The sequence below is a fragment of the Gavia stellata genome, chromosome 7, assembly GCF_030936135.1.
Source record: "Gavia stellata isolate bGavSte3 chromosome 7, bGavSte3.hap2, whole genome shotgun sequence".
NCBI lineage: Eukaryota > Metazoa > Chordata > Aves > Gaviiformes > Gaviidae > Gavia > Gavia stellata.
In genome coordinates this window covers 30,184,443-30,210,710 of record NC_082600.1, presented here as the reverse complement: position 1 = coordinate 30,210,710, position 26,268 = coordinate 30,184,443, and the positions used below count along the sequence as shown (strand labels likewise).

The 26,268-nt window shown below is 36.7% G+C and overlaps 1 protein-coding gene across 5 annotated transcripts in view; it reads left to right on the top strand.

Moving 5' to 3' along the window:
- Positions 1 to 26,268, top strand: part of NPAS3 (neuronal PAS domain protein 3) — a 606,658-nt gene that overhangs the window by 399,597 nt on the left and 180,793 nt on the right. For all 5 annotated transcript variants that reach the window (XM_059819747.1, XM_059819748.1, XM_059819746.1 and 2 more), the window contains one exon: positions 22,793 to 22,882. In XM_059819747.1, coding sequence (XP_059675730.1) covers positions 22,793 to 22,882 — 90 coding nt within the window. The remainder of the gene's footprint in view (positions 1 to 22,792; positions 22,883 to 26,268) is intronic.

Below are 26,268 nucleotides of genomic sequence, written 5' to 3'. Positions count from 1 at the left end.
TTATGAGAGTAGCCCAAATCTTCTTGGCTCCTACACTAATCAATCCTAGAGTTACCCCTGTACTTATTCTTAATTGCAGTATCTTTGCTTCAATCAAGTGACTCCATTCCCCCCTCAGTCCTCTGCAGTTCTTTGCCTCATTCTGTTTCTCCTACACCAAGCCTGGTTCATGCATCCTTCAATATTCAGACAAGTCAGCATCCTCCTCCAGGCTACTTGAACAGATCACTGGAAGGCATGTGATCAGGCAAGTGCCAGTTTTTAGTTCTGGTTGTGACATACCACTGTCCTAATGCAAATTAGAGGTGCAAATGCAAGCTCTGGTCAGGTGCCAGCAATCACTAGCAGTACTTCTGTGTGATTTCGGTGGAATCATTATGATTTTTTTGGTAGCTGTCCTCTAGGGAATTTCTACAAGGCATGTGTAAATTGGAGCTTTATTAGAAGATTCTTAACTTAGTTAAATGAGAGTAGGTTTGAACAGAACAGTCCAAAGAAAAGGTCATAAGAATTTTTTCACATGGGCAATGTAAAAGCGTCCATAACACACTTTTGAGAACAGCTAAACCAATTTGACTGAATTGTTCCAGAAATTCAGCCTGCAACTGATACCACAGAAGTAAAAAATCTAAAATCTTCTTTGTAGAATGGAATGTATGCTACTCCATAAATGAAAACAATGTAAAATTTGTAAGATTTTAAAAAAAAATTTGTAAAGAAATAATTTACTAAAAATACATACTTTTAGTCTATGTTATACTTCAAAGTAATCTGTTCCAAAATTAATTTCAGTCTATGCTGGTCAATATTTGTCTAGTTAATCTTAGTACTTACAAAGATGCTACCATGTCAGTTAGCAATACCAACAGAGCAAGATGAGGAAAAGGAAAATCTTCTCTGCAGCTCATGTTCTGGATGTTAGGTGTTTCCTGGCAATTGATGGAGCCTGACTGATGGAAAAAACCAGTCCCATAAGTTTCCCACTAGTGTTATCAGCGACTCAATAGCATATACATCTTGTGTACAATGACCGGACGTCCTTCCAAAATCACATTAAATTTATTTCATTATATTAGCAGATCGATGTCTACTGTTCCCATTTCATTCTTATTATAAGCCAGGTGAGCAGGTTGAATCCATTTTAGGGAAACATGTAGCTCTCATCACATATGTTACCCAGGAAAGTGTTGGCTATCAAATTGTGCAGCAATGTCAGAAGGGGATGGGGCTCCTCAATACTAATTCCTTTTCAAATTGCACCACTTTTGCCCTGGTTAACTAATTTCATTATATTGTTATCACTCCTGACATCTGCAGGAGTAAATGAGTAAAACCAGGAGTCCTGCTTCTATGTATTTCTATGGAACGTTTATATACCTACCTAACAGTCTGAGATAATGTTTATTACTAAAACAGATTTTAGTAGTGGTAAATTTCCACAGACAGCATGTAGTAAGTCTCTGATCAAGGTGGAGTATAAAGCTCACATTAATAACAAATAATAGATGTTACATACTGGATGAGTGGTAGAAAAAAGGAAGTATATAAATGCAGTCACTGGGATGTTTATTTTGTACTGCTGGACATGTCTATGGATCCATCGAGATCTAGATCCCACACAGAGGCAGATGTAGGTATAGACAAATTTAGACACATTTTTTTTTGCCTTTATAACTACAAAGAGATTTATAGAAGAAAAAAAAAAAGAAGGTATTCTGGTATAAATTTTGAAAGTTCTAAATTAGACATGAGGTGTTTGGCTGATTGGTCAAGTATAGAATTGAATAACAGTGTACACCCAAGATGCACTGACATTTTTACATTGTATGGCTTTTGAGATACTGCATCCTTAAGAATGAGCAAGAGTCATGCTAGAGAGCTAGTATGGTGGCTGAATGTCTTCAGCTAACATTGACACTCATCAATAAATTTCCACATTCATGATATATATGTGTCATGTGCCAAATGTCTTCCACTGATACTAACATAAATGGGAAAGCACCTGTATTATCCAAGACAACATGTTTCTCCTATCTTTGTTACTGCTAAGTGCTTCTTATAGAAGTATTGCTTGAGATCTTTGTAAGGGGAAAGGGTTTGTTCTGTGACAGAAGATTTTCACACTGAATGACTTCATATTTTCTGCTGACAGCTGTCCAGTGTTGACCACAGTTAGAGGAGAGTACTTTAAGAATTTTTTCTTTTGAGTTGCAAACAAAAGTATTTTTCAAGGCTGTACCTTGGACTGCCAACTCTGGACAGATTCATACAGCTAAAAAGTTTGTGCTATATTATTTTCTAAGGGGAAGAACAAAATGCAGGTATGTCCAGGGGTATTCTCTTACAGGAAGATACTGTGGGAAAATTTATCATTTTGTGCAGTCTAGCATTTTCCAGAGGCAGTATCAGTCTCTGTAAGCAAAGGATAAAAGTTATCCCTTGCAGGAATAGGTTAGTAACATAAAAAGTTGGGAAAAAGATCCTTCAGAGGAAAAGAAATCCTCCTTCTTCATCTCTGCTTCAGTCCAGACATTGATGAACTGATATTTGTCCTTGCTTGTGTCTTTGCCTTATAAGCTGCTCTGGAGAGGATATTGTTTGTTATTTTTCTGGCACTATTTGGAGCACCAAATAACTTTTGGATGGCATACCTGTATATTCACACAGTAGTCTGCAATAGGATGACATTCATTCTATGAAATTATTTACTAGAAGTGCAACTTAATGTTTTTCTCCTGCTTTTTCTTCAACCTTCTCCTCTTAAACTCATTCTATTTTCTTTTGCACATTTTTGGTCTTTCTGTTCTGTTTTTAGTGCTTGTTGGTCTGTCTTTCTGTCCACCTTTTTTCCCCCCATTCCTTACTTTATAGTCATTATATTTCCCCATTTTCCATCCTGTTTTCAGTATCTTCAAGAGAACTTTAGCTTGTTCCTCTTAATATGTCCTCCACTCTCTCTTTTCTTTTTTTTTTTTTTTTTTTTTTTTGCCTTTTTTGAGTTAGACCTTCAAATCTCCCTCCTTTCCATCCCTCAAATCCATCAAATTCATCTCCTTCCAGCACATTCTGGAACCCACTCCAAGGCTTTACTCCTTTGGATTCATGAGAAGTGCTCTGTATCCTGAAGATAGAAAGGCAGACCCAGAGATGTGAACTTGATCTGGCACTGCAGTACCTCAAAACAGGTGAATATTCTTAGTTAGTGGAGGAGATGCTGAACCAACAGCTAGTTCAGGAAAACAACCTAATCTGAGTTTCACATGTTAACATCCCATTAATTTCCAACAGCTAAAAACATAAAATAAAAAGGCAAAAAGGAGAGAAGATTGCCAAACATATAGAACAGTGAGTGTGTAATCTCACACTTGAAATGGAGATTGTATTTTAATTTTAAGACCTACATTCTGATCATGTAGCTAATGTCATACCTTAATTGGAGACGTTTGTGGAGCAATTTTAATTCTGTTAAGTCAAATTTTAGTACATGTTTCTAGTACATATTTAAGTACAGTTTCTCTTCTTTGAGAAATAAAAATAACCTCAAAACTCTCATAAAGTAAATTTAGAAAGTAAATAAAAAAGTACTACCCAGGTAATCACATTTTCTTATTATTTTCTGGCCATTGCAATACAGCATTGATTTTAGGACCAGAATTTACAAACACCTCTAGATCATACTTGGCAAAATAACACTGTATCTCAGATCAGTGTGCTGGAGTTTGAAAACCTGTTTGTCCCATCTCTGTGACTGTGCAGAACTTCCATGATAACTGGAAAGGGGAACTTTGGCCGCTGTATTATGCAAGACTTAATCCACAGAATCAACGGAATCACAGAATCATTAAGGTTGGAAAAGACCTGTAAGATAATCAAGTCCAACCATCAACCCAACACCACCATGCCCACTAAACCATGTCCCACAATGCCACGTCCACACGTTCCTTGAACACCTCCAGTGATGGTGACTCCACCACCTCGCTGGGCAGCCTGTTCCAATGTTTGACCTCTCTGTCAGTAAAGAAATTTTTCCTAATATCCAGTGTAAACCTCCCCTGGTGCAACTTGAGGCCATTTCCTTTCATTCTATCGCTAGTTACATGGCAAAAGAGACCAATACCCACCTCACCACAACCCCCTTTCAGGTAATTGTAGAGAGCGATGAGGTCTCCCCTCAGCCTCCTCTTCTCCAGGCTGAACAACCCCAGTTCCCTCAGCCGCTCCTCATAAGACTTGTGCTCCAGACCCCTCACTAGCTTTGTTGCCCTTCTCTGGACATCCTCCCTCTTTTTTAATATAAGTTTCTAATTGTTTGTGAATAAAATTTGTTGAATGTGAACTGAGGTAATGTGCCTTTCCTGAATCTGCAGGGAGGTAATTTTCACGTCTCTGCACTTGCTCTTAGTTGTTCCTAGTATCTGTGTAGCGAAAGGTACAGGATTGGTCATTATTCTCCTCTTCAAGGGTGACCTGTAAAGGAACATCACTAATACTCTAAAATTAATGCAAAGGCAGGTACTGGAGCGACTTTCCAGAAAGGCCAGACTAAATGAACATTTGTGTGCCAAATGAGGTTTACACAATTTTTCTTCTCATCAGTTGGGTGTGACTGAGCAGAGTATTGTATGGTTGAATACAGAAACAGAAACCAATGCTGTGAAATCATCTGGAAATACAGGCTTGACAATCAGATAAGGGAGACTCATAATTTTACCTGGAGTTAGTAGAAAGAATGGATCCAAAATAGCAGCTTAGTAGAACTCCCACCATCTTTTCTTTTCAGTAGGACAAATACCAAAGCATCCACTGGCTTTGGTGGTGCTAGCATGCATATTGTTGTAATTGCAACATTTTTATATACATCTGTAGATGTGTGTGTGTGTGTGTGCATGTAGTCAGCCTGCGTCAGGCAAGAGTGAGTGCCAGCTGACTAATGAAAAGCCAAGCAGTTTCATTTTTTATGGCTTCTAAACGTGTGTTGCAGGAGGGGGCTGTTTCTTTGCTTTTAAAGACAGAAAAGAAACAGGGATTTTCTTACGATATGTGAACAGATACATATTTTCTAATCTTCGAGATGATCCTTCAGGCTTCAGTTTTGAATTTCCAATAAGCATTAACAGGAATTGTTTGTGCCTCAGTCTAAAAAAACATTTTGTATCTTTTTTTTTCTCTTGGTGATGTAAAAAATCCCCCAAACCCCTACTTGCAGACTCTCTAAAATGCAATGATCTATATGCTTGCAAGCATATATCCCTATATGCTTGCAGACTCTCTAAAATGCAATGATCTCAGGATAATTTAGAAGGGTTGGTGTTATTCTGTTACAATGTTATATATGAAGGAAACTTAAGTCACTTAAAGATTTCAGTAGCAGCTCACTCAATAAACAAAGTAATGAAGAAGGGCTCTTCTAGTCCTCTGATATTAGACTTTGAGCCTTCTGGGAGGCTACAGTGACCAGTGCCTCCTAACATTGGGTTTTCAGGTAGCATTTTTAGAACTTCTGAGAGGTAATTTGTGCAAAATAAAAGTACTTAGAAGAACATAAGCAGTTAAAAATAGTAATTCTGATTAGTCATATTCATTTTCACCAGCCCTGCAGCTCAGACAAAATGAAAGATTAAATATCAGTCTTACTGATCAGATTTAAGTAGTTTTAAAAACAATAGTTTTGCACTTAATTTTCTTAAGATTTTTTGAGTAGTCACTTGTCCAAATTCTATGGCAAACCAAGCTCACGCCCCTTTCTGTTCCCTGTGGAGCTCAGAATAGGTGCTGGATTGGCAGCCTGAAAAAGATGAACCATATGAAAGAGAGGTCTTAGTGTCATGTGTCCCAATCTTGACATGAAGAAAAGGATAAGCTTCATATAAGTTCTTCCCTAGTGTTTTGATAGAGATAACCAATAAGGTTGCAGTTGTCATTGGGCTAAGTGTTTGCTGGAATCACATTACCAAGGCCAAACAGCAGCTACAGGCAGGTGACAAACCTTCAGCCTACTAGAGTCGAGAAATTAATGCCTGTTATTTAGCTCATAAAGTATTTTTAAAGGGCATATTGCTTTTGGGAGGAACATAACTGCAGTGCGACCAGTTGTTAATGTAGATCTTACTTTATAGGGCCTTGAAAAGACAGGCCCTGAAAAGCAGTGTTTTATTTAAATACTGTAGCTGGACATACACTAGAAGTCATAATGAGGCAACTTAGTGGAATTTGTTTTAAGACTTTTGTTCAAATTCAAAATGTTGTATGTTGTTCAGAAATTGATATTTCTCATTAAACTCAAATACACTTGCCTACTCTCACACATGCACACACATATTTTGTATTTTTTCTCAGGACACTGTGTGAGCCATTCATTATTGACTTGTTCCTTCTCTTTGAAAGAATATCTGCCCACACAGTTGAAAAACAATTGTCTGTAGGCTTCATCCTCTTCATGCAGAAGTGTGTGGGTGAGGAGTATTTAACCTGGTTGTAAACTCAAGGAAATAGCTGTCAATTCCCTCACTGCTGGAGATGGATTCAGGAAAGGTATCAAAATTAAAGGGAGAATGAGAGTTTCCAACTTGAGACGGACAAAGGAATGCAGTGAATTCCCAAGATTACTGGTGTGTTTGTGCTGTTTCTCCCATCTTCCATATTAAGCATGATTTGTGTCCTTTTGGCAGAGACTTTGGCCAATGATGCCGCTTGCTAACAACTATTGTAGCTGGACTTGGCGTTGTGTTAAGTTTTGGAAGACTAAGTGCTGTTACTGGAAATGGGTACATAGCTTTCAGACCCCTTTGCACACATCAGGCTCCCTGAGGACAGCCCATGTATTCCTTTCAAACCCCATGTTGCAAATAATGTAAAGCAAATTGTTAGCAGCTTTGTGGTAAAGGAGAATGTTTCTTCCTGGTAGTCTTTCCTCTGTGCTTCAAGTTGCTCTTTCTCATAAGTCTCTTTCTCTGCACATGAGGGTGGCTTACCGATAATTGAGCTTGCTGCTTGTTTCTGGAAGAGCTCCCACAAACATGTTTTTAAATCCTTGAATTTGGGTCGCTGGCCATGAAGTTGCATATATTTGTCTAATACATGTCACTTCTTTCCATCTACACTTACCAATTTTTTTCTCCAGAGTGAAATTCATCCAGTGTTTTGTGTTTGCTATAAATACACATCTCAGCTGTATTTCTATCCTTTGTGTCAACATTAAAATTCCCTTGTTCTATGTTTAGCTTGAATAATTACCAATCCATTTGCAATTAGAACTCTAGGATATGACCTCACACTGATTTATTCCTTCATTTCTTTCTGTATTTAATACATTTCAGATACTGAAAATACCAAATCCTTGTCCTTTTATTTTGATGTTTATCAGTAATGGAAACATTCCAAAACAATCAGCCAAATACCTATGCTTTGTTCATTTATTGCCTTCTCTGAAGATAAATTGACTGTACTCAACTCTCTTCAGCATTTTTCTTCACCTAGATATTATTGCCTTGTGCAGCCACCCCAAGGTGACTGTTATCACTTAATTAAATCCTTGCACGCTGGGAAGAAAAAACAACATTGTTCGTTCATAACCCCAAGGAGATTTTTTTTTTTCTTTAAGCCACTAAGCTTTTTCCCTGTTTTATTAACTTATTCCTGGCTACAACAAGACATACTTTGTTGATGAGCAAAAGGTTGTATTAGCTTTTTATTTTCTGGGTAAACTTATCTTTTCTCTGGGAAAAAAAATGTGGGCATTACAACAAAGAAAAAAAATGGGATCTCTCCAAACCCTGCAATTCTAGTAAAGGTCTGTGTAAACATCAAGCTAGTAAAGAGAAACAGGGGAGTAGCAGGAAGGAAATGAGAAAATAAAATGCGAACATAAAATTGGAACAAGACAAAAAAAGTAAGATGACGTGTATATACACAGAGAAAATACCGCAGTGCTAAGGGAAAATTGGCATAAGGAATAACATTTTTGAAGAGAAAGATATATCAGGGCTCTTTATGTTACTGTCTAGGGCAGCATCTTTTTATTAGCCTCTTGGTTAATGTCCTCTCTCTGTCTATTGATTTTAGACTACATAACACTGTGCTCTTGGTTATACCTTTGCTATTTTTTTTTCCATAGTGCACAATCCTACTTGAAAACTGTAAGAGGAAATATTGCAGATAAGCCAATCATTGAATATGTGAGACCTGTGATTTGCTTTTGTGTTGTTCTAAGCACAGTGCTTCATACGAGAAAGTTCACTTGAAGCAGTGAGTTGCCAGAACATGTACAATGGTTTAGCTGCCTTTTTGCTCGTTTCTAGTCCATTAAATGAAGGACCAGAAAATAGGTTTATCTGCTCTAAAATTTGGGCTCAAGCAACCATATGTATTTGTTCATGATGCTAAATCATTTTGCCACCTGCTGTGTTCAACAAGCATTTACAAATAGTAAATGCTATTTAAAGCTGTAATATTTGCAAGAGCAGTTTATGCTGTGGTATCATTTGTACGGAAAGCTTAACATTTTAGTGTGTAATAGGAAAAAGCTTTTAAGTAGTTGGATAATTGTGATTTTTGAAATATTATTACTTGTAATGTGTAGACTATAATTATTGTAGGTCATAGACAGTAGTGTAAGTTTTTATGTGAACTGCAAAATATTGATAGATTGTACAGATTTGCTCCAAATCCAGCGTGTCTGTAGTATGTATCAGTAGTTAGTCTCTGGAAATTCCCTGTTCATGATAAAGTTTCAACCTAAATTCTGGGATTTCTTTTTGTTCTGTGCATTTAGATTCTTGTCTGTAGCTTTCTGAATCAAATCATTAATTTTACAATGTTTATGCCTCTTAAATTTCTCTCTTTCCTAGCAGTAACAAAAATCTTTCAGTTTACCTTCACAGATTCTAGGAATGCTTTCTAATCTGTGTGCAATGGATCTGCCATCCACAGTGATTTTAACCTATACTCTGTGTTTTTATCTAATCTATTTTAACTTTGAGGCCTGTAAACTATCTGTAGAACTATCTGCACATTTTGATGAACATATTACAAAGGTATCTGAAGCCTCTTAGTTGGAATAAAGGCAATAGCAAATTTATCAGTTGTCAAGATTTTTAGGTTTGGTTTGGTTTCAGATTACTATTAGAGACTGGTTTAGGAAACACTACTTCTGCACTGAATTAAGTTTTGGTGTCAAAAGGGTGAGATTCCTCAGAAGGAGATAGTTTAGGCATCAATAAGAGCTTTAGGAGACAGCTGTAGGCAGAATTTGATATTTAAATTTGGGACATGAATTTCAAATAGCTGTAGTATGTACTTACTTTCTATTTACTTTCACAACCTGGTTTTGTTAGACTTTTTTTCCTTGTCTTGTGCGTTCCTAATTGGACATTCTAGTTCTACATTTGTTGTATAAGATTTTTCATAAATAATTTTAATACTAGTTTGTGATATCAGTGGGTGGCATAGTGACTTCATTGCAGGATTGGGAAATGGCACAGGAAGCTTGTGAGGGAGAATTTTATTCCAACAACGTTTAGCTAGAAATATATGGCAAGATATATTGCAGTTTCAAACAAGGATGCTTTAAAGTTTCATGCACCGTGAATGTCCATCTTTTAGGGTCAAAAAGCACTCTGAATTTCTAAGCACTCTGGTGTGTTTGTTTTATTTTCTGTTAAAAACATCATTTAGAAATAAAAACAGTTAGTCTTAAGTACCATAGGAAATCACCTCTAGCAAGTTGAATTGTAGTCCTGCTAAGGATGGTACTAGGCTGAAAATACTATTTAGATTTTAAAACATAGTCAGAACTCAAACAGTCTTCTCAGATGTGGAAAACATTTGGTTATATTTCTGTTGCAGTTATTCTGTGTGTGTGTGCGCTTCTGCTCTTTCCCATCTGGTTTCAAACCAGAATCAGGGAAGGACTGATAAAACACCATTTCTTTTTCACTATAGTGACTGAAAACAGATTGAAGAAATTCAGATAAATGTCGGAACTCATTAAAGCATGACTACTTAAATTTATTTATTTTAAGTTGGAAGGGTTGCTGCCAATTAAAATGGCAAATTTACATGCAGAAGTCTATCTAAGCTGCCTTCTGTGTTTTGTGTCAAGCAGCACGTTCATTTGGGCATGGTAACAGAACAGAATCTGAACTGGAAAGACATTCACACAACAGCATAAAAAGCACTGACAGCATCTAGTTGCCTGTTTGATAGGACAAGGGGTAATGGTTTTAAACTAGAAGAGGGTAGATTCAGACTAGATATAAGGAAGAAATTTTTTACAATGAGGGTGGTGAAACACTAGAACAGGTTGCCCAGAGAGGTTGTAGATGCCCCATCCCTGGAAACCTTCAAGGTCAGGTTGGACAGAGCTCTGAGCGACCTGACCTAGTTGAAGATGTCCCTGCTTATTGCAGGGGTGTTGGACTAGATGATCTTTAAAGGTCCCTTCCAACCCAAACCATTCTATGATTCTATTTGATTCTGGCTCAAGGTAGTTTTCCAGTGATTTAAGGAAAGGCAAAAAGATGCAGAAAAAAAGAAGCTACTGGGACAAATAAAAGGAGGTTTGAGGAAATTCTGGTTTGTATTTTATTTTTCACAAAAAGGTTGACATTAAACTTGCACTAGGAATTCTTTCATTGATGTGCCACAAATAAGACTTGAAAGTACGGTGCATCAGGGAGAAGAGACATTGTCAAAATGCAACATTACAGGACCTCCAGGTAGCAGGAGCAGGAATTCAGAACTGCACAATAAAGATGCCCAGATAACTGACGACAGCTGCCTGCGATTTAGACAACCAAGCAAACATTTAAGGTATTGCTTAGGGTCTAGAAGAAGACATTGCTTAAAGCAGGAGACAATTGCAGATACATGTGACTTTTTAATGGAACAGAAAGAAGAAAAATACCACAATGGAAGCAGGGAAAGCTAGGATGCTACACTCACACTGTGTGTTTAAAGCATCATAGTTAGAAGAAATTGGAAGCGTTTCCTTGGTTTTCTCTGGGTGGTTCTGAATACCAGGAAAATGGTGCTAATATTTGGCAAGAGGAGCAGTTTTCTTTCATGGGTTCCATTGATGAAGGCAATTTTACCACAGTCATCTTAGGGAGAGACTTTAACCTTCAGGTCTGTTACTAATTGGAGTGAAACAGATAGGAAGAGTGTGGAGCAATCACGCCAGTTCCTACTTGGGACACAGGATACAACATATAGATTCTTGACATGTGCAATAAATAGCATTAGGGTTGGTGGTGTCAAGACTTATTTGGGGCTCTTTAGATAATGTGGCATGTGCATTATTGGCACAACCAACAGCTACTGTACTCTGCAGTGTCAAGGAAATCTTGAGCACCCTTTGATGAGCAGGTTATTGATACTTTACGCTGCAACTGCTCCAGGGGACCCCTTAAGGTCATATCATGATAGTGTGGTTGCACACTAAAACCCTGTGGTAAAAATACAGAGGAACATTTTCACAAGGTTACTGTGAAACTGTCTTTAAAAGGAAAAAAAGATATTCTTTGTTGAAACCTTGTGTTTCCAGCTTCGGCGGGTGCTATATGGACAAATCATAACCCACTCACCCCTCCCCACCCTAGAAAAAGGGATTTTATTATGGAAATACAAACAGACCCTTAATTATCACAGCAGTCAGAGGTGCCACTATAATATATTAGCTTGTATTTAAAGAAGAGTATAAACCTTTTCCACTGAAAGAGCTGCTCTGTGCTGTTGATATGCTTGAATTTATGCAGTGAGCTGGTAAACAGCAAAATCCATACTTATCTTTACCTACACAGGCATTAGAGGTGAGCTCAGAAAAAAAAAAAAAAAGAAAAAAAGACGGAAGGAAGCAAGGGAGGGAGGGAGAAACACAGCATTTCCTCACAGCCTAGGGTGAGATTAGAGTCCTGTTGGTGACAGAGCTACATGCTGTCTTCTCACCTGGTCTCATATTCCAGCTGTGAAACAGAAGTGGAAGGTCAACATAGCAATGATGTTTTGTAGTGGCAAACGGAGTTGAAATCATTCAGGACCAGACCTCTGATTCCGTCAGGATAATTAATTTTCACGTAAATGTGCGTTCCCCACTTTTGTGTGAAATGTACTTCTGGAGTGAAGCACTGTAACCTCAAAACCCTTGAAGGAAGTACTGCAACCCAGCATAGAGATACCAACTTTATTGTATAGAATGCAGATGTAGTGGATAACTACTTCAGGGGAAGATTTTGAAATATTTCTATTATTAAGGAAATCTCTAACTTCTTTCAGAAAGTTAATTGTTTTTCTGTTAGTCCCACATATTCACAGTACTCCTGTGTTTCCTGCTCTTAACTGCACAGACGAGTGAATGGAAACCAGATACGGATACCAGAATAGTACAGCATAATTTTCTGTAGATTTCCATCTTGCCTTCTGTTGACTTTTGTGTCTAAGACAGTGCAACCTGGCTGAGGCTTTTTCAGTGCTCAGGGTATTTGTAAGGTCTCTGCTTTGTGATGTCTAAATCTATAGGAACTCATAGTCTAGCTTTTACTGCTGCAAAGGCTCTCAGAGGTTCTTATCTCCATTTTCAGTATGTTTTCACCAAACCTGTAGGAAGTTCTCTGAGACCTCTACCCACTGTCAAATCTAGCAAAAACTAGCCATGAATTGGAATGCTGTTAGTAAGACAGGCAGACAAAGACACGCAGAGTAGAGGAAACTAATTTCAAAGTTGGAAGAACCATTTCACAATCCAGACCTCAAAGGGTTATGGTTTTGTGGACTTTTTTTTTTTTTTATGCCTCTAGAAACCTAACTTCTAGTAACTAGCAGGTTCCGATTCATGCCAGTCCAGATTTGTCACATGGTCACAAGACTAAGGAGTCAAGTGACAGTAACAGTTCTGGAGGCTTTTATGTACTGGTCTTTACTGGAAAAGCGAACAGCTGCTTTAATTTAGTCCAGCTGTATATGGATCCTAGAAGACTTCAGAGTGGACATCTGTGGAACTGCTCCACACTCCCATAGGTGGAGAAAGAATTGGTATAGCAAATGGATCTCCTGCATTAGTACGAGGATTAATGACAGCTGGAGGAACTCTCAGCTGATTAGGACCAGGTTCTGTCTTCTTTGCATTATGACATGGGATAAAAGGCTGAAGATAAGAACACAGGTTTTTATTTTTTTCCGTGTATCTGCTAAGGGTTACAGTTAGAAATGGCACTGCATTGAATGGATTTTGGATTTGTTCTTAATATTCTGTGTTCTTATTATCTCTATATTCCATTGTCTATAAAGTATTCTCAACATGTTCTTTCAAGAAGAGTATAAATCAGGATGATATGCTAGGCAAAGAACTCAACTCAATTTCTCATTCAAATCTATTTTGGTTGTCTGTATTGCCATCTAATAGATGAAATATGCTAAACATAAGCCCCTCATCCTGTTCTTCCCTGAGCACAGCCTCTCTGCTTCATATGTATGAAATTGCGTTATGCAAGTGAGAACACATGTACTCAGTTCTGGGCTAGAGGTCTAATTCTAGCAAGACAATTGTCAGGATCAATCACCAGAGCATCTGAGTACCTACTGAGTGCAGGTGTTATTTTAAGAGTGCAATTAACTCAATATCACAAATTTTTCCCTAAACTTTTTCCACCTAGTTCTTTTAGACAGCAGACATTTAGATATCTTTATCTGCTTACTTTCACATAGTGTCAGATTGTGTAGATTGAAAGAAAAGCTAACCAAACATGCAGATATACAATTAATATAAGATCAGTTTGAATGGAGCTTACATAAACTGATATATTCATACATAACACAAAAGGGGTTTAAGCTTGCAGCTTTGGAAACAATAACATTCACAACAATACTTATTACTCCCACAATCACTTGTGCTTGTATAGGTGCTTCTACCTGCACAGCGCTCCAGTCAGATCAGGTTCCCACAATCTCTTGCTCTGTGGTCCGAATTGCAGGTCTGGGGACTCAGCCCTCATTCTGCCAACTTTCACTATCATAGCTTCTGCTACTGGGTCACCTTACTCTTTCAGTTTGGGCACCTACGGTAGTAAACGTTATGCAGGTGCATACAGTGTCAAGTCCTTTACTCAGGGCAGCACCTCTCAGTGCACAAATGCATATGTGATTGGAACAGTTGTACCGCTGAAGGGCAGAAGCCACTTTGATATTCAAATCCTATGTATCCAAAGCAAAGCCAGTCCACAGCCAGGTGTACGCTAAATCCTGACCCGGAGGGATCACATTCTCAGGGTAAGAGATGTATAATGTAATCTCTGTATGATAAGTCTCATCCTAAATAGATATAGTCAATTGTATTAGATGGCATGCAGTTATTGGCATCACAATCTGCTGTCCAAACAGTTTGGAACCAACACGAGGAATCCTGTATAATTGAAGGGTAGGAGCTCATCAGGGATTGGCATCATAAAGATGAAAGGTCAGTGCTTTAATACACAACTCCCACAAAATTGAATTTTAATTAAGTGCGACAGTGTTGAATCCCTCCTTCAGGAGTCCTTTTTCTCCCTTTTTCTTTACACTAATATATATAGCCCTTCTCTCAGAAAAGAGAATAGCAAAGAGAGTATAAACATTCTGCCTAGTAAGATTTTAACTCCAGAGGTTTTCAACAGTGGTTAGTGTAGCATGTACTAATATAAACCAGTGTTTTGTTTTACTAATGAATCATTTATGCAGAAGAATGGACAATGAAAAATAGCACTTGTCAATGAGAACACCAGTGTTTAACCTTTTTTGTGTGTGTGTGCGTACCAGTGGATCCCAAAAATTGTCCATTGGTGGTTTAAATACTGTGTGGTGAATATAAGTCTACAGACAGTAAGCATACTTTTCTCAGTTACCTTACACAGCCCCTTCAAACAGTTCGGGCTGAAGTTGTCCAGAATGAATAGTTCAGATTGTCCAGACTGTTGAATAGTTCAGTTTTCAGTTTGAATAGTTCAGGCTGAAATCAGTCAGATGGAAGACCACAGACTGGAAACCACTGATGCAGACACAGGGAATGTACAGTTTACTGAACGTCTTCTTGCAATAAAACTACTATAAAATTGTCTGCATGTTGTGTAAAAGATTAATGTATCATTTAACCATTTTCCACTAGTTCCAAAAGAAGCAAAGAAAGTAAACTCATACTTCCTATCTCTCACTAGTGGGTACTACTCACCTTCTAAAATATTTTACTCAAGAGAGGTTGCCTCCTGACTGTCGCTGAAAAATAATCCAAAAGCTTCAAGTTGTAGCAGGTCATCAGGCAGTTAAAATCTTAATGCCATGGAAGCCTAACGTGAGTTAAAATAACCCGCACAGCCCGCTGACTTCAGCAGAGCTAACGCTGTACTGGGTAAAGCATCAGACCACTTCTAACAAATAGTTTAATTCCCTCAATGCACATCAGTGTGTCTTCTACATGAAAACCTGCATGAAGAATTTCAGCAGTTCAGCCCAGCAGTTTAGATCAGTTAATCAAACAGAAGCATAATAATGAGCAGAGATACAGAGGATATAGCAAAACACTGCAAATACTTGACCAAAAAATTTCACGGAGATAATTAAAGATCATCAGGCTTCTATCGTGTAACTGAATTTTGTTGTTCTTATTTGTATTTTGGCATTGATACAGTTGTCTGCATGTTATATGAGGGGGTTTGCCAAAAAAATTAAAAATTTATCCTGTGATAAACTGGGTGCAAAATAAGTGCAAGCTATCTGTCCTGGATTTTTTTTTTTTTTTTTTTTTTTTTTTTACATTAGTAAGCTTCACTATTTCTGTCTTCTAATAGCATTGAAATATAACCCAAGGATATTTTTTTTTCCCCTACTGTGATGCCAACTTTTCAGCAAGTCTAATATCTTTCATGGTACAGTTTCCTCTATGCAGTCAGGAAGCTTTGGGATTTTGCAGCAATATAGAATGGCCTTCTAGAAAAAAATTAAATTGCTATCTACAAGGCAGAGATCCCTAAAAGTCATTTATTGCTTTTGTATACAAAAATTGTCAAACTCTTAATCTCTGATTTTCTTCTTGAACTCCCACTGCTTATAGATTTGTAATCTTTCTGTGAGTCTCAGGCTCATCTCTGGTATCTGTCGATCTATTATCAGTGAATAAACCTGGGAGTACACCTTAAGAACCCAACTGCCACCTTTAAACATTATTCTTGCCTCTAAACGTTTCTTCTCTACACTCTCCACTTTTGCAATGGTTCTGATCTGGAACAAAATCTGTTTTTTCTAATCAAGTAGTAAATTTGCCCCTGCAATTTTTTGCTGCTTTGGTTACATAAACATACTTACTCTGTAAGTCTGGCGAAAGATGCATCAAGGGAATCAGTAAAGTTTACTCTTCCTCCTTCATTTCTTGGCTTCGAGCTATAAAGCAGACCGCCTTATTATTGACACATTTATTTTTTGGCACTTCCTTGTTGTCATAAATTGCATCCTGACCACACGAGCAAAGAGCACGAAGATGACAAATTAGGAAGCTGGCATCAAAGTCCATTCTAACCACATCCTTTGAGCTTGTCCTCTTACCTCATCTTTTTTACTGTAGTTGTTTTGGAGCCAAATACATGTTGCTTTGTTGCCAAATATGTGTCATTAATTCACAAGGAGTCTATGGTCGTGTAGCCATGCAACCGTCACATTGGACTGTGATTGAAAAAATGGTAGGGATATGAGAGTTGAAAACAGGGTTTTCTATGTGTTTGATGTTGGGATTTTTACTCGATGGTAAAAGCTGGTAGCCTAAGGAACACTGCAATAAGTCCTATGCCTTTTTTATTTTATTTGGGCTTTTGTTTTGTTTTGTTTATTGCAAGGGATCAAAGACTGAAGAGGAGGAATAAAGCTTTTAGAGATTTTTGTAAGTCAGTGGATGATCAAACTTTAGTTGCTCAGTTTTGTTCATGTGTATCAAATACATCCCACGTAAAATCCTGTTTCCAGGAATAATACTCTGGTTCTTTGATAGTACATAATTGTGAAAGCCCAAGGTCAGATTTTCCACCTAAGTAGTTATGCTTTTGTATATTTGTTGGTGTTGCTGGAGGGTATTACTCTGATGTCTTAATAGTGAGAACACAGTAGATGGGCATTGAAGCTTTGAATCAGATTTCTGTTACCCACCGTTTATGCCATTTATTTAATTTTAAATCCCCCATCCAAGAATGGTTGCCATGTTGAAATGAAACTTACTTTTTTGTTGCTGTCTTTAGTAAATCATGTTTTTTAAGCCATGCTGTAACACAATAAATAAATTATGCAATGATATGTTTATTATAAGAGAGGGACTATTTGCTTTTGTAGATGTCAATTGCATCCAATACGGCCTCTCTTTTAAAAAAAAGAGTAAAATATTTTTGCTGTTATTGAATGTTGTATGTCTAATTGGTGACAGGCTTTGTCCTCAAATTAATGCTCAGCTCCAGTTATAATATCATTATGTCATAACAGTGAAAAATTGTAATTAAGATGATCTGTTTGCCAGGAAAAAGTTTAGTGTATCTATTAATCTGTTTTATCAGGGGGAGTATTCCCTTCCCCAGCCCCTATCTCCTGATCAGAGCCTGAATGATGAGAAAAACATCACAGATGCATGCTGCGTTGGACAAAGAACACATGCATGCATTTAAATCATGTATATCTTTTTACTGATGTAATTGTGAAATATGTTCTTTTTGCATTCATAATTAGGGGGTGGAACAGATGGTGAAGGTTTAGTTTAAAATAATCTGTCATTAAAATAACCTAGCCTACTGGTAATTCTTCACTCTAACTGGAGTTTAGGTCAGGGTAACAGGGTTTTTTTCAGCGTTGGAATACACTAGAAAGAATTAGGGACTTCATGGATGGTATGAAATATGAGGATATTCTCCAGAAGGACACTGTAGTAAGACTCCAGTGAATTAAATTTGCCTGTAGTGGGAATATGCAAAAATGGCTGGGACAAAATTCCTCTGACAAATATAAATCCATTTAGTACGATGCATTATACATTAGTGCATATTCGGTCAAAGTGGTACAGTGGGTTTCATATCCTGAGGGGAAATAACCTCACTATTCTACAAATACTGTGTAAGAGGCACTTAGTGTTTTGGGTTAAAAACCTGTGCTTTACATTTTCATATTATTCTGATGTCAGAGGATATAAATTATAATTATTGGCATTATTTTTCAGAGGTGCTGTAGCTAGTGACTTTTACATCTGAGTCTCGCTTCCTTCATGTCTACCACATTGACTTGCTGGTATGTGACAAAGGAAATCTTATATTAGTCCTGTCTGGCTAGTTTAGAACAGTTTTCAGGAGTAAGAAAACTGGCTCAATACATCAGCTATTTGCATGTCTTTAAAGGGTTTATTTTAGTGTTTCCTCTAAGATTTCATTCTCTAACAGCTTTGAAGAAAGCATATAGATTTCAGCATGGTATTATGATAAATCTTCTCGAGGAGGGGCAAGCGTTAACATTTCTGTTGGTTCTTTTTCACCGTAATCCAAGCTTGGTTAATAATCAGAAAATTCTACATAGTGGGTAAGAAGATGTAATTAACCCTTTGACCCCAGAATCTTAATTGGTGCCTGTTGAAAACAGTGGGGCAGTTAAAAAAAAAAAAAAAATTAAAAAGTAGCCTGTGGTGATTGAAACAGCATACTACATAATGGTTTTCTGAAATCAAAAGTATTAGGGAACTTCAGCTTTAATCACATTTTGCATAAAACCAGTAAGTGTAGGTTTAAAGAAGAAGTTGCCAGTCTTCCTTAAATTGGATTTTGCTCAAAATGGGCATTTGGGGTCACCCTGACCCTTTTCCAGCTGCCACGCTAGATGGGATAGGACTGAGTTTATGACAGTCAGCTTCATTTATAAAAATAAAAAAGAAATTAACTCAAGAATATTTTCCTAACAGAAGACGCTCTACCTTTATATTCATGGCATCTGCTTCGATGAAAATAGGACATTTTATGAAAACCAGTTACCTTTGCAGTCCCTATTGCTATATTGTAGTTGATGATAACTGTCGAACATCTGAAACAGGAATCCTATCTGCCTTTGAACTACAGTGAAACTGTTCGGAAATTCTGGCTGGAAATTATAGTGGTGCTCATTTTAAAAGAGAGATTTAAAAGCTTAGTAAATCCAGTACCCTTCTAACATTTATTGTGTCCTTAGTTATACATAGGTAGTATGAATAACACTTCCAGAGATTTCTCATTAAAACAAAATTGTTTGTAAATAGGTAGCACACAATGGTATCCCATACTCTTCTTCAGTATATAACATAACCTCTGTTATGTTGCCTGCCACCTTCTCTGAAGTCTGCTGCTCTCTTGGCATGCACAAAGGACATACGCTTTATGAAAAATTGAAAAATTTCAACACGCATTACTTAAATAATAAATATTCATAAATAATACCTATGAATAACGAATGAGACAGTCCTTCAGAACTACTGTTTGACCTGTATAAGGAACAACAACACTGTCACAAAACTGGTCCATCTCAGCCCTTTCATACTGGTGGGAGGAACTGCCTTGTATTTGAAGATGGCTATTTCTTCCCCTATTTTTATTGTCATTTTTCTTAGGACTTGAGCTTAGTACTTGGGGCCTTTGTTCTAATGTCTTTGTATTTTGAGCATGGGAGTAATTAGCTGTCCCATTAACTATTAATCAGTGGCTTTTTCAAAATACGATTAAATAAACTTTCTGATTTTTCTTTATTGAACAAAATGTTGAATTTGGTCAGTATTTGTACCCAAGCATAACTTCAGGGAGTAGGGACAGGAAATGGAGAACGAAGGACTGACCACGACTTAGTAGTCTCAGTTGGCATAATGAACTAATTTTATGGCACGGGAAGTGACTAATCACGCAAGGATCCAAAGGAGTTGAGGACATGCTTCGTTGGTCCTGCCTGTCCATCAGTGGTCCCTCCTTAGTACCTCCCTTGTAAAACTAGGAGGCAAAAGTAAGGAACAGTCTCCCAGAAAGAAAGAGAAGAAAACAGTAAAGAATTAAAACAGTTTAACTGAACGGACAGTTTCAGAGTCAATGGCATGGAAAAGTATCAAGTGCTTAAGATGTCTAACACTTTTCACTTTAACAGTCTTCCTAGCTGCTGATGACTTTCCAAATGTTAGCTATGAAGTTTGAAATTTCATTGTACAGTTGTGTTAACCAGAGATCATTTTATTTATTTATATTTTTCCAGCAAAACTGGTTTCAGCCAATTCCAAGACAACACTGAGGAAAACATTTCTGCCTAATCAGTACTAAAAGCTTTCCTCAAACTTTTGTTTCATTAAGAAGCCTGAATTCCTAAATAAGATGATGTGTAGAAAAGAAGCAGAAAAGCCATCAGTGACTCAGAGAATTATTTTTTGCTGTTCTTACAAAACTCTATCCAGATATGCCAGATAATTCCACAGTAATGCAGCGTACTAAACAGAACAGATCATAAATGTGCTCCAACTGTATGTAACTCTCTTGAGTAAAAGAGCAAGGGGACCCCGCTAAAAGCCTGGGTATGTAAAAAACTGAGAAGGCGAAAGTTGATTTTATATGATACACAAATAACCTGTGAAACTTCTTTCCTCAAGATACCATTGAGCCAAGAACATAACAGGATTCCAAAAAAGAAAAAAAAGTCTTGAGCACACCAGTTATAAAAAATAAATATAAGGAATAGCAGATATCATGGTCACGCCAACTAGTAACAACCTGCAGTTAGAAAGAAACTTCTAGCAGGCTTGTCATTACCTACATAACCATTATGGATATTTCAAACACTGTTCTAAAGCATCTAGGTACAGGCTGTCAGACCCAGGAAAACTGACCACTGCAGGTAGGCCATTTGTCTGATGCAATATGGCAATTTATTGTTGCTTGTGGAGAATGGTATTCTAGCAAGAACATATATAGGTGGCCAGGGAATCAGGGTGATGGGTCTCAGTTTTATTTCTACCAGAGGATTAAACCAGTTTCCTCAAAGGAACATGCGACAGAGCATCAGGAAAACTTAAACCAAGACCTTTAAAGATTTAGTCTTCTCATCTTTCTGTGACCAGGAAAGTGGATAGTAGCAAAAGAAAAGATACATAGTGGAGGAGACAAAATGTGTAAAGGTTTTGATTGTCCTTGGATTGGATCTAAGTTTGAACTTCACTGTTCCAAATTTTCCACATGTTATTGATGTTAAAATTCAAGGAACTGATGTTAATCATTTGAAAATAAATGATGATGATTTATAAGAGGCCATAAATGGCTTGCATAATATAAATGTTTTTACATGAAGGAAATCTATGCAGATTTACATTTTTATTAATTCATAAATATAAATCAGAGTCTTTCTTTAATGCAGTGTCTTTAGTGAGGGTTTGTTTTCCAATATGTGGTTTATTCTTTTTAGAAAACACAGATTTTTTTAACCAATTCCACCACCTACTACATCAAAGAGGGGTGACCTCTTGCCAAAGACAGCTTCTGACCAGCAGCATGTCAGAAATTAATCAAGAAGCAGAAGAATAAAAAAGTTTAAAACCCTCAGAAATCACTGTTCTGTATTTGAAAAAGAGTTAAATGATTACATGATTTTGTCATCATACATCTCCATCAGATTTGTGTGCATCTCTTTATTTTTTCTTCCAAAACCAGGTTGATCTCTCAAATGCTACAGTTATATTTTTACTTTACACATAACTTTATCCCAAGGGAATATTTGGGAAGGGATTTTTTGGGATTGTTTCTTGCTTATCCGAACATTTGGGGTGTTTCTTATTTTCTGAGTTGTTTTAGCATTTCTAATTTCTGCAATTCTGTAATTTTACTTTTGCAATAGTGAATGCTTGTTTACCAATAATCAGCCTCATAAAAAGCATGAAAGTAAAGGCACATATAGTGTATGAAAGGCAGCTTTTTCCTTGTGAAGATTTGCTCTTATTCCTAGAGGTGTATTTCCATCTTGATGTGCAGTGATTTACTCCATGTGTCAGTTTAGAATATAGTCCTTTGTTTATTAACTGCACTCATGATTCAAAAGGTATGCATTAATCTGTGTAGTTGTATTTTGATTTTTGCAGTTGCAATGAAAACCACATCCAAAGACTTGAACCTGTCAAAATAAAATCTGATCTAGAGTTTTACACCAAAGGGATGAAATTCATAACATTTCTGTAGACTTAAGCTGTAAACATATTTGACAGTAATCTGCTGATTGGCTTTGTTTGCTGTCTCGCAAAAGGAAAATGGTGTGTGTGTGCACGCGCACATGTGTGTGTAATCCTCAATTAATTAACAAATTATTGAGGTCCATAGTGGTTTGAGTGATGGTAGGAATTTTTTTTTTTTTCAGTTTTTGGAAGTGGAAATTCTCTGCTTTGATTCTGGGGGATGGGGGTTGATCTTCTTACATACCATGTGATTGGAAGGTTATTTGTTTTCCTTATTTATTTCTTCCTGTAAAAAATTTAAGAACATTTTATTTTTCTGTATTTATTCTGTCATGCACATGAGATAAATTTTATACAGTATATGGCAGATGTAAGCATGACTATAAGTCCTTGAACTTTGGAATATACTCATATCTTGTTTGTTGATATATAGACAGAATATAAAGGAATTGTCTTAAAGATTCAAATTAAAAACACCCTCATAGAAATCAGACCATTTTCCTCAATTTGTTCTGTGATGCCTTTGAAACTATTTCTATCTGGAATTTACAATTTTTTATTAATCTATTCACTTTTTTTTTTTTCCTTACTGTATAGTCCCTGGATGGATTTGTATTTGCACTAAATCAAGAAGGAAAATTTTTGTACATTTCAGAAACTGTCTCCATCTATTTAGGCCTGTCCCAAGTAAGTACATGCTTTCAATTCTAGAACATAATTGTGTATGACGCATTCTTCTATTTATCATTCTTAAAGAAATAATAATTTGGTTTCTGTATTTTGCATGGATTATTGAATTAGTTATTTAAAGTTGCATCTGGTTCATTCTGAGAAGTAATTGAAAAACATACCTATCAGTATTGGATGTTGAGAAAAGGCAAACTTGTGCCTGAAAACTTTTTGCCATGAAGGATCATTATTAATTTATTGAGAACAAAATGAAGTTTCTTTTCTCAGTTGTTTTGAACTTTAAACCTCTACACCTGATAGGAAAGGGACACACTAATAGTACTTCCCTTGTGTCCTATTACTGGATGTTTATGGAGTACCCTGCATTATCCAGGGAGCTGACACGATGACAGGGAGTCATTTGGAGTCAAGAAATGCTGAAAGAGACCATTAAAATGTCTTGCAGGGAGGGTTCCAACAAGGACACGTTTTGCCGCTTTCACAAATGCTCACTAATATGAAAAGACAAATTTATAAAATATAATAGGGTGTGGGGTTTTTTTCATTTAATTGCTGACAACTGTTTTTCAAAGATTAAAAGTCAGGACAAAAGTGGGGGGAAAGTTGCTTGTTGATGCTTGTTCCTAATCCTACAGCATTCAGAAATGTTTAGGAAGGATAGCTTCTTTCTGCTTGTGCTTAGAAATGCAGCAGAAAGATTTTTGCATGATGATTTTCAGAGTAGGATAATCTACTTCTATTGCAGTCACCCTGACAAGAAAAAGAAAAACTGAGATAATATTTATTTCAGCTCCTTTAAATTGGGACCTATACTGCTATCAGGAAGCAACTGTTAGCACTGGCAACTGTCAGTTTTGCTGCACCCCAACAACAATGAAATGGGAAATTTTAACATTTGGTGCAGAAAAAGACTAATTTTAAATATTGTCTGGTGAGAATCCGAATAGAGGTTTATTAACTCCTCGAAGAACATGCAAGCAATTGGCTGTAATAAGTTCAGTAATTGTTATTTTGTGCTGGCTTTAGCAAACCAAATGATAGAAATGGAAACAGAGCGGTTTCTAACTCAAATCAGTATTCTTGTATCTCATTAAAGTCCCTTGTTTTGTAATAGGCTTTAATCCCTGCCTTAATCTGTTTGGGAGTTAGTATCAAGAATCTCAAATTTTGAAATTGGTGCGCCACCATGTTGCTAATACAGTAAAGAATCGGAACTTTAATGTTTATTATTGTCTTATGCTCATATTAATCTGTTTTATGCATAGTATCCAACAAGGTTTAATAAGCTGGTAAAGAAGAAGGATGGATAATTAGTTTAAGCAGGTAAATGCTAATTAGGAAACTCCTGAAAGGCATCCATTATACACTAGCTTAAAACAAATTTTACAGCCCTGGTTAGTGGTGTAATCCAAATTCTGTCAAGGCAACTGCATTTTCTGTAATTGAGATGTGTATGTTTGCTTTGCATAACAGATGGCTCTGTATGCTTAGACTGATAGCTAGGAAAATAATAATTGCATTATTCTGGCCAAAAGAATATTAGCTCTTGGGTTTTGGCCATTTCAGTCAGTCCTCCTGCCAGCACAGCATATGCACATATATGGATTGGATTTTCAAGGAAATTGATGCATCTGGAATAGTGTGGCCATCTGAAATATCATCTGTTCAAGAAAAATTTGGCTTTAACCCTATGCTAGTCTCTTGTTAAAAGCATTTTCTGCCACTGTCTTTTTAACTGTAGGAGTTGGTAAAGCTTTCCTTACTCTGAACTTACATCATGTTGTTAAGACTTTGCACTTCATCTTAATCCCTATATACATTTCAAGCAAGGGTTCAGGTAAATAAAGCAATTGTCTTTGCATGTTAGAGTATTTGATATACTAGGACAAATGTTTCTTTGCATTCACTACCGAAAGTATTGATGGAAAAACTACCAAAAATCAGAACCAGCACTGTGGATTTTTATACAATAATAGATGAAATCTAACGAGATCTACTAAAAGATCTGTGATTTTTGATGTTCTTCTCTTCTGTCTTTATGGAGACATTTTTTATTTCTCAGACCTACTGTATTTATATTTTTAATATATTGTTCTCTTGGTATAATATTATATAGCTAGGTCTCTCAATAATGACAAAAGAAATGCTGTAGCTACTTGTTACTAAATCACTATTCAACGTGTTATTTGTTAAAAAAAATGTTAGCAGGAATATCCATAAAACCATTTCTCAAACTATACATGGAAATGCTACCATTTGCACTATGACAATCTTAAAATACTTACGAATTCTGAACTTCTGGAATGGTGCTATGTGATACATGTGGTGTTGCATTTATTGCACAGCAGGTAAACATTGATCCCTATTCTGATACTCCCCAACTATATATTTATATAGAACCTCTGGGTAATTTTGCACTTCAGAAAGTCTGGATGTACATTATAGACATTTTTATTTGAAACATCAAGTGCTGACTTTGGAGTCTTGCTTTCTAGTCAAATGACTTCTTAGAGACTTCATCCTTGTTTGGTTGGGTTTTTTCTCTTTTTTAACTAGTATGCATGGAAATAATGCACAATATATTTTGTACTTGCGAAGCAAAATCTCATGTCTCTTAGCTAAAGGAAAATAGTCCTTGTACCAAATCTCAGCAGGTGCAAACAGTTTTTCACGGAACTCAATTTTTCTCTTTTCTGAACATTGAGAGCCAGCGGTACAGAAGATGGATGCTGATGTTCTAAGACAGCTGCATGGCTGACAGTAAAGAAATCTGATAAAACAATATCTTGGGAGGTAGCCTGCCAATGATGATAATAAAGTTATTCCTGGCAAAAATAACAGTATATTTGAACAGTAAACAAAAATTACAATACTCTTTTGACATTACAATGAATGTACCTTGCATGTAGACACCCATAGATGTATATGTTTTGAACACTTTATCTTCCAGCTAATGCTAATCAAGAATTTTAAGTTAGTTTGGCAGACATGGTTTTTAGAGCACACTATGGAATTGCAATCAAAGCAGTTTCAGAGAACACAGATGCATTTCAAAATAGAGGGAAAGACACAAAGTTAGCTGAAAATAATGAGCGAGAGAGGGAAGAGAATAAAAGCAACAGAAATAGGCCAAAATCTCCCAGTTATATCCTTAATCTGTATAAATGGTCATAGCTCAGTGATACTTGGGGCAAGCTGAAATAATCCAACATACTTTCCAGTATTCAGTAGTTTCAGGAACTGTAGTATTTGTTGGAAGACCCAGACATGTCTAGAAACATGCAATACAGCCAGGATTTCTTCCCTGGGCTGGACAACACGACCTGTGATGGTGTAGCTTACCCTTTTGCCAATACAAAGAGTTTTTTACACTGTACCTCTGT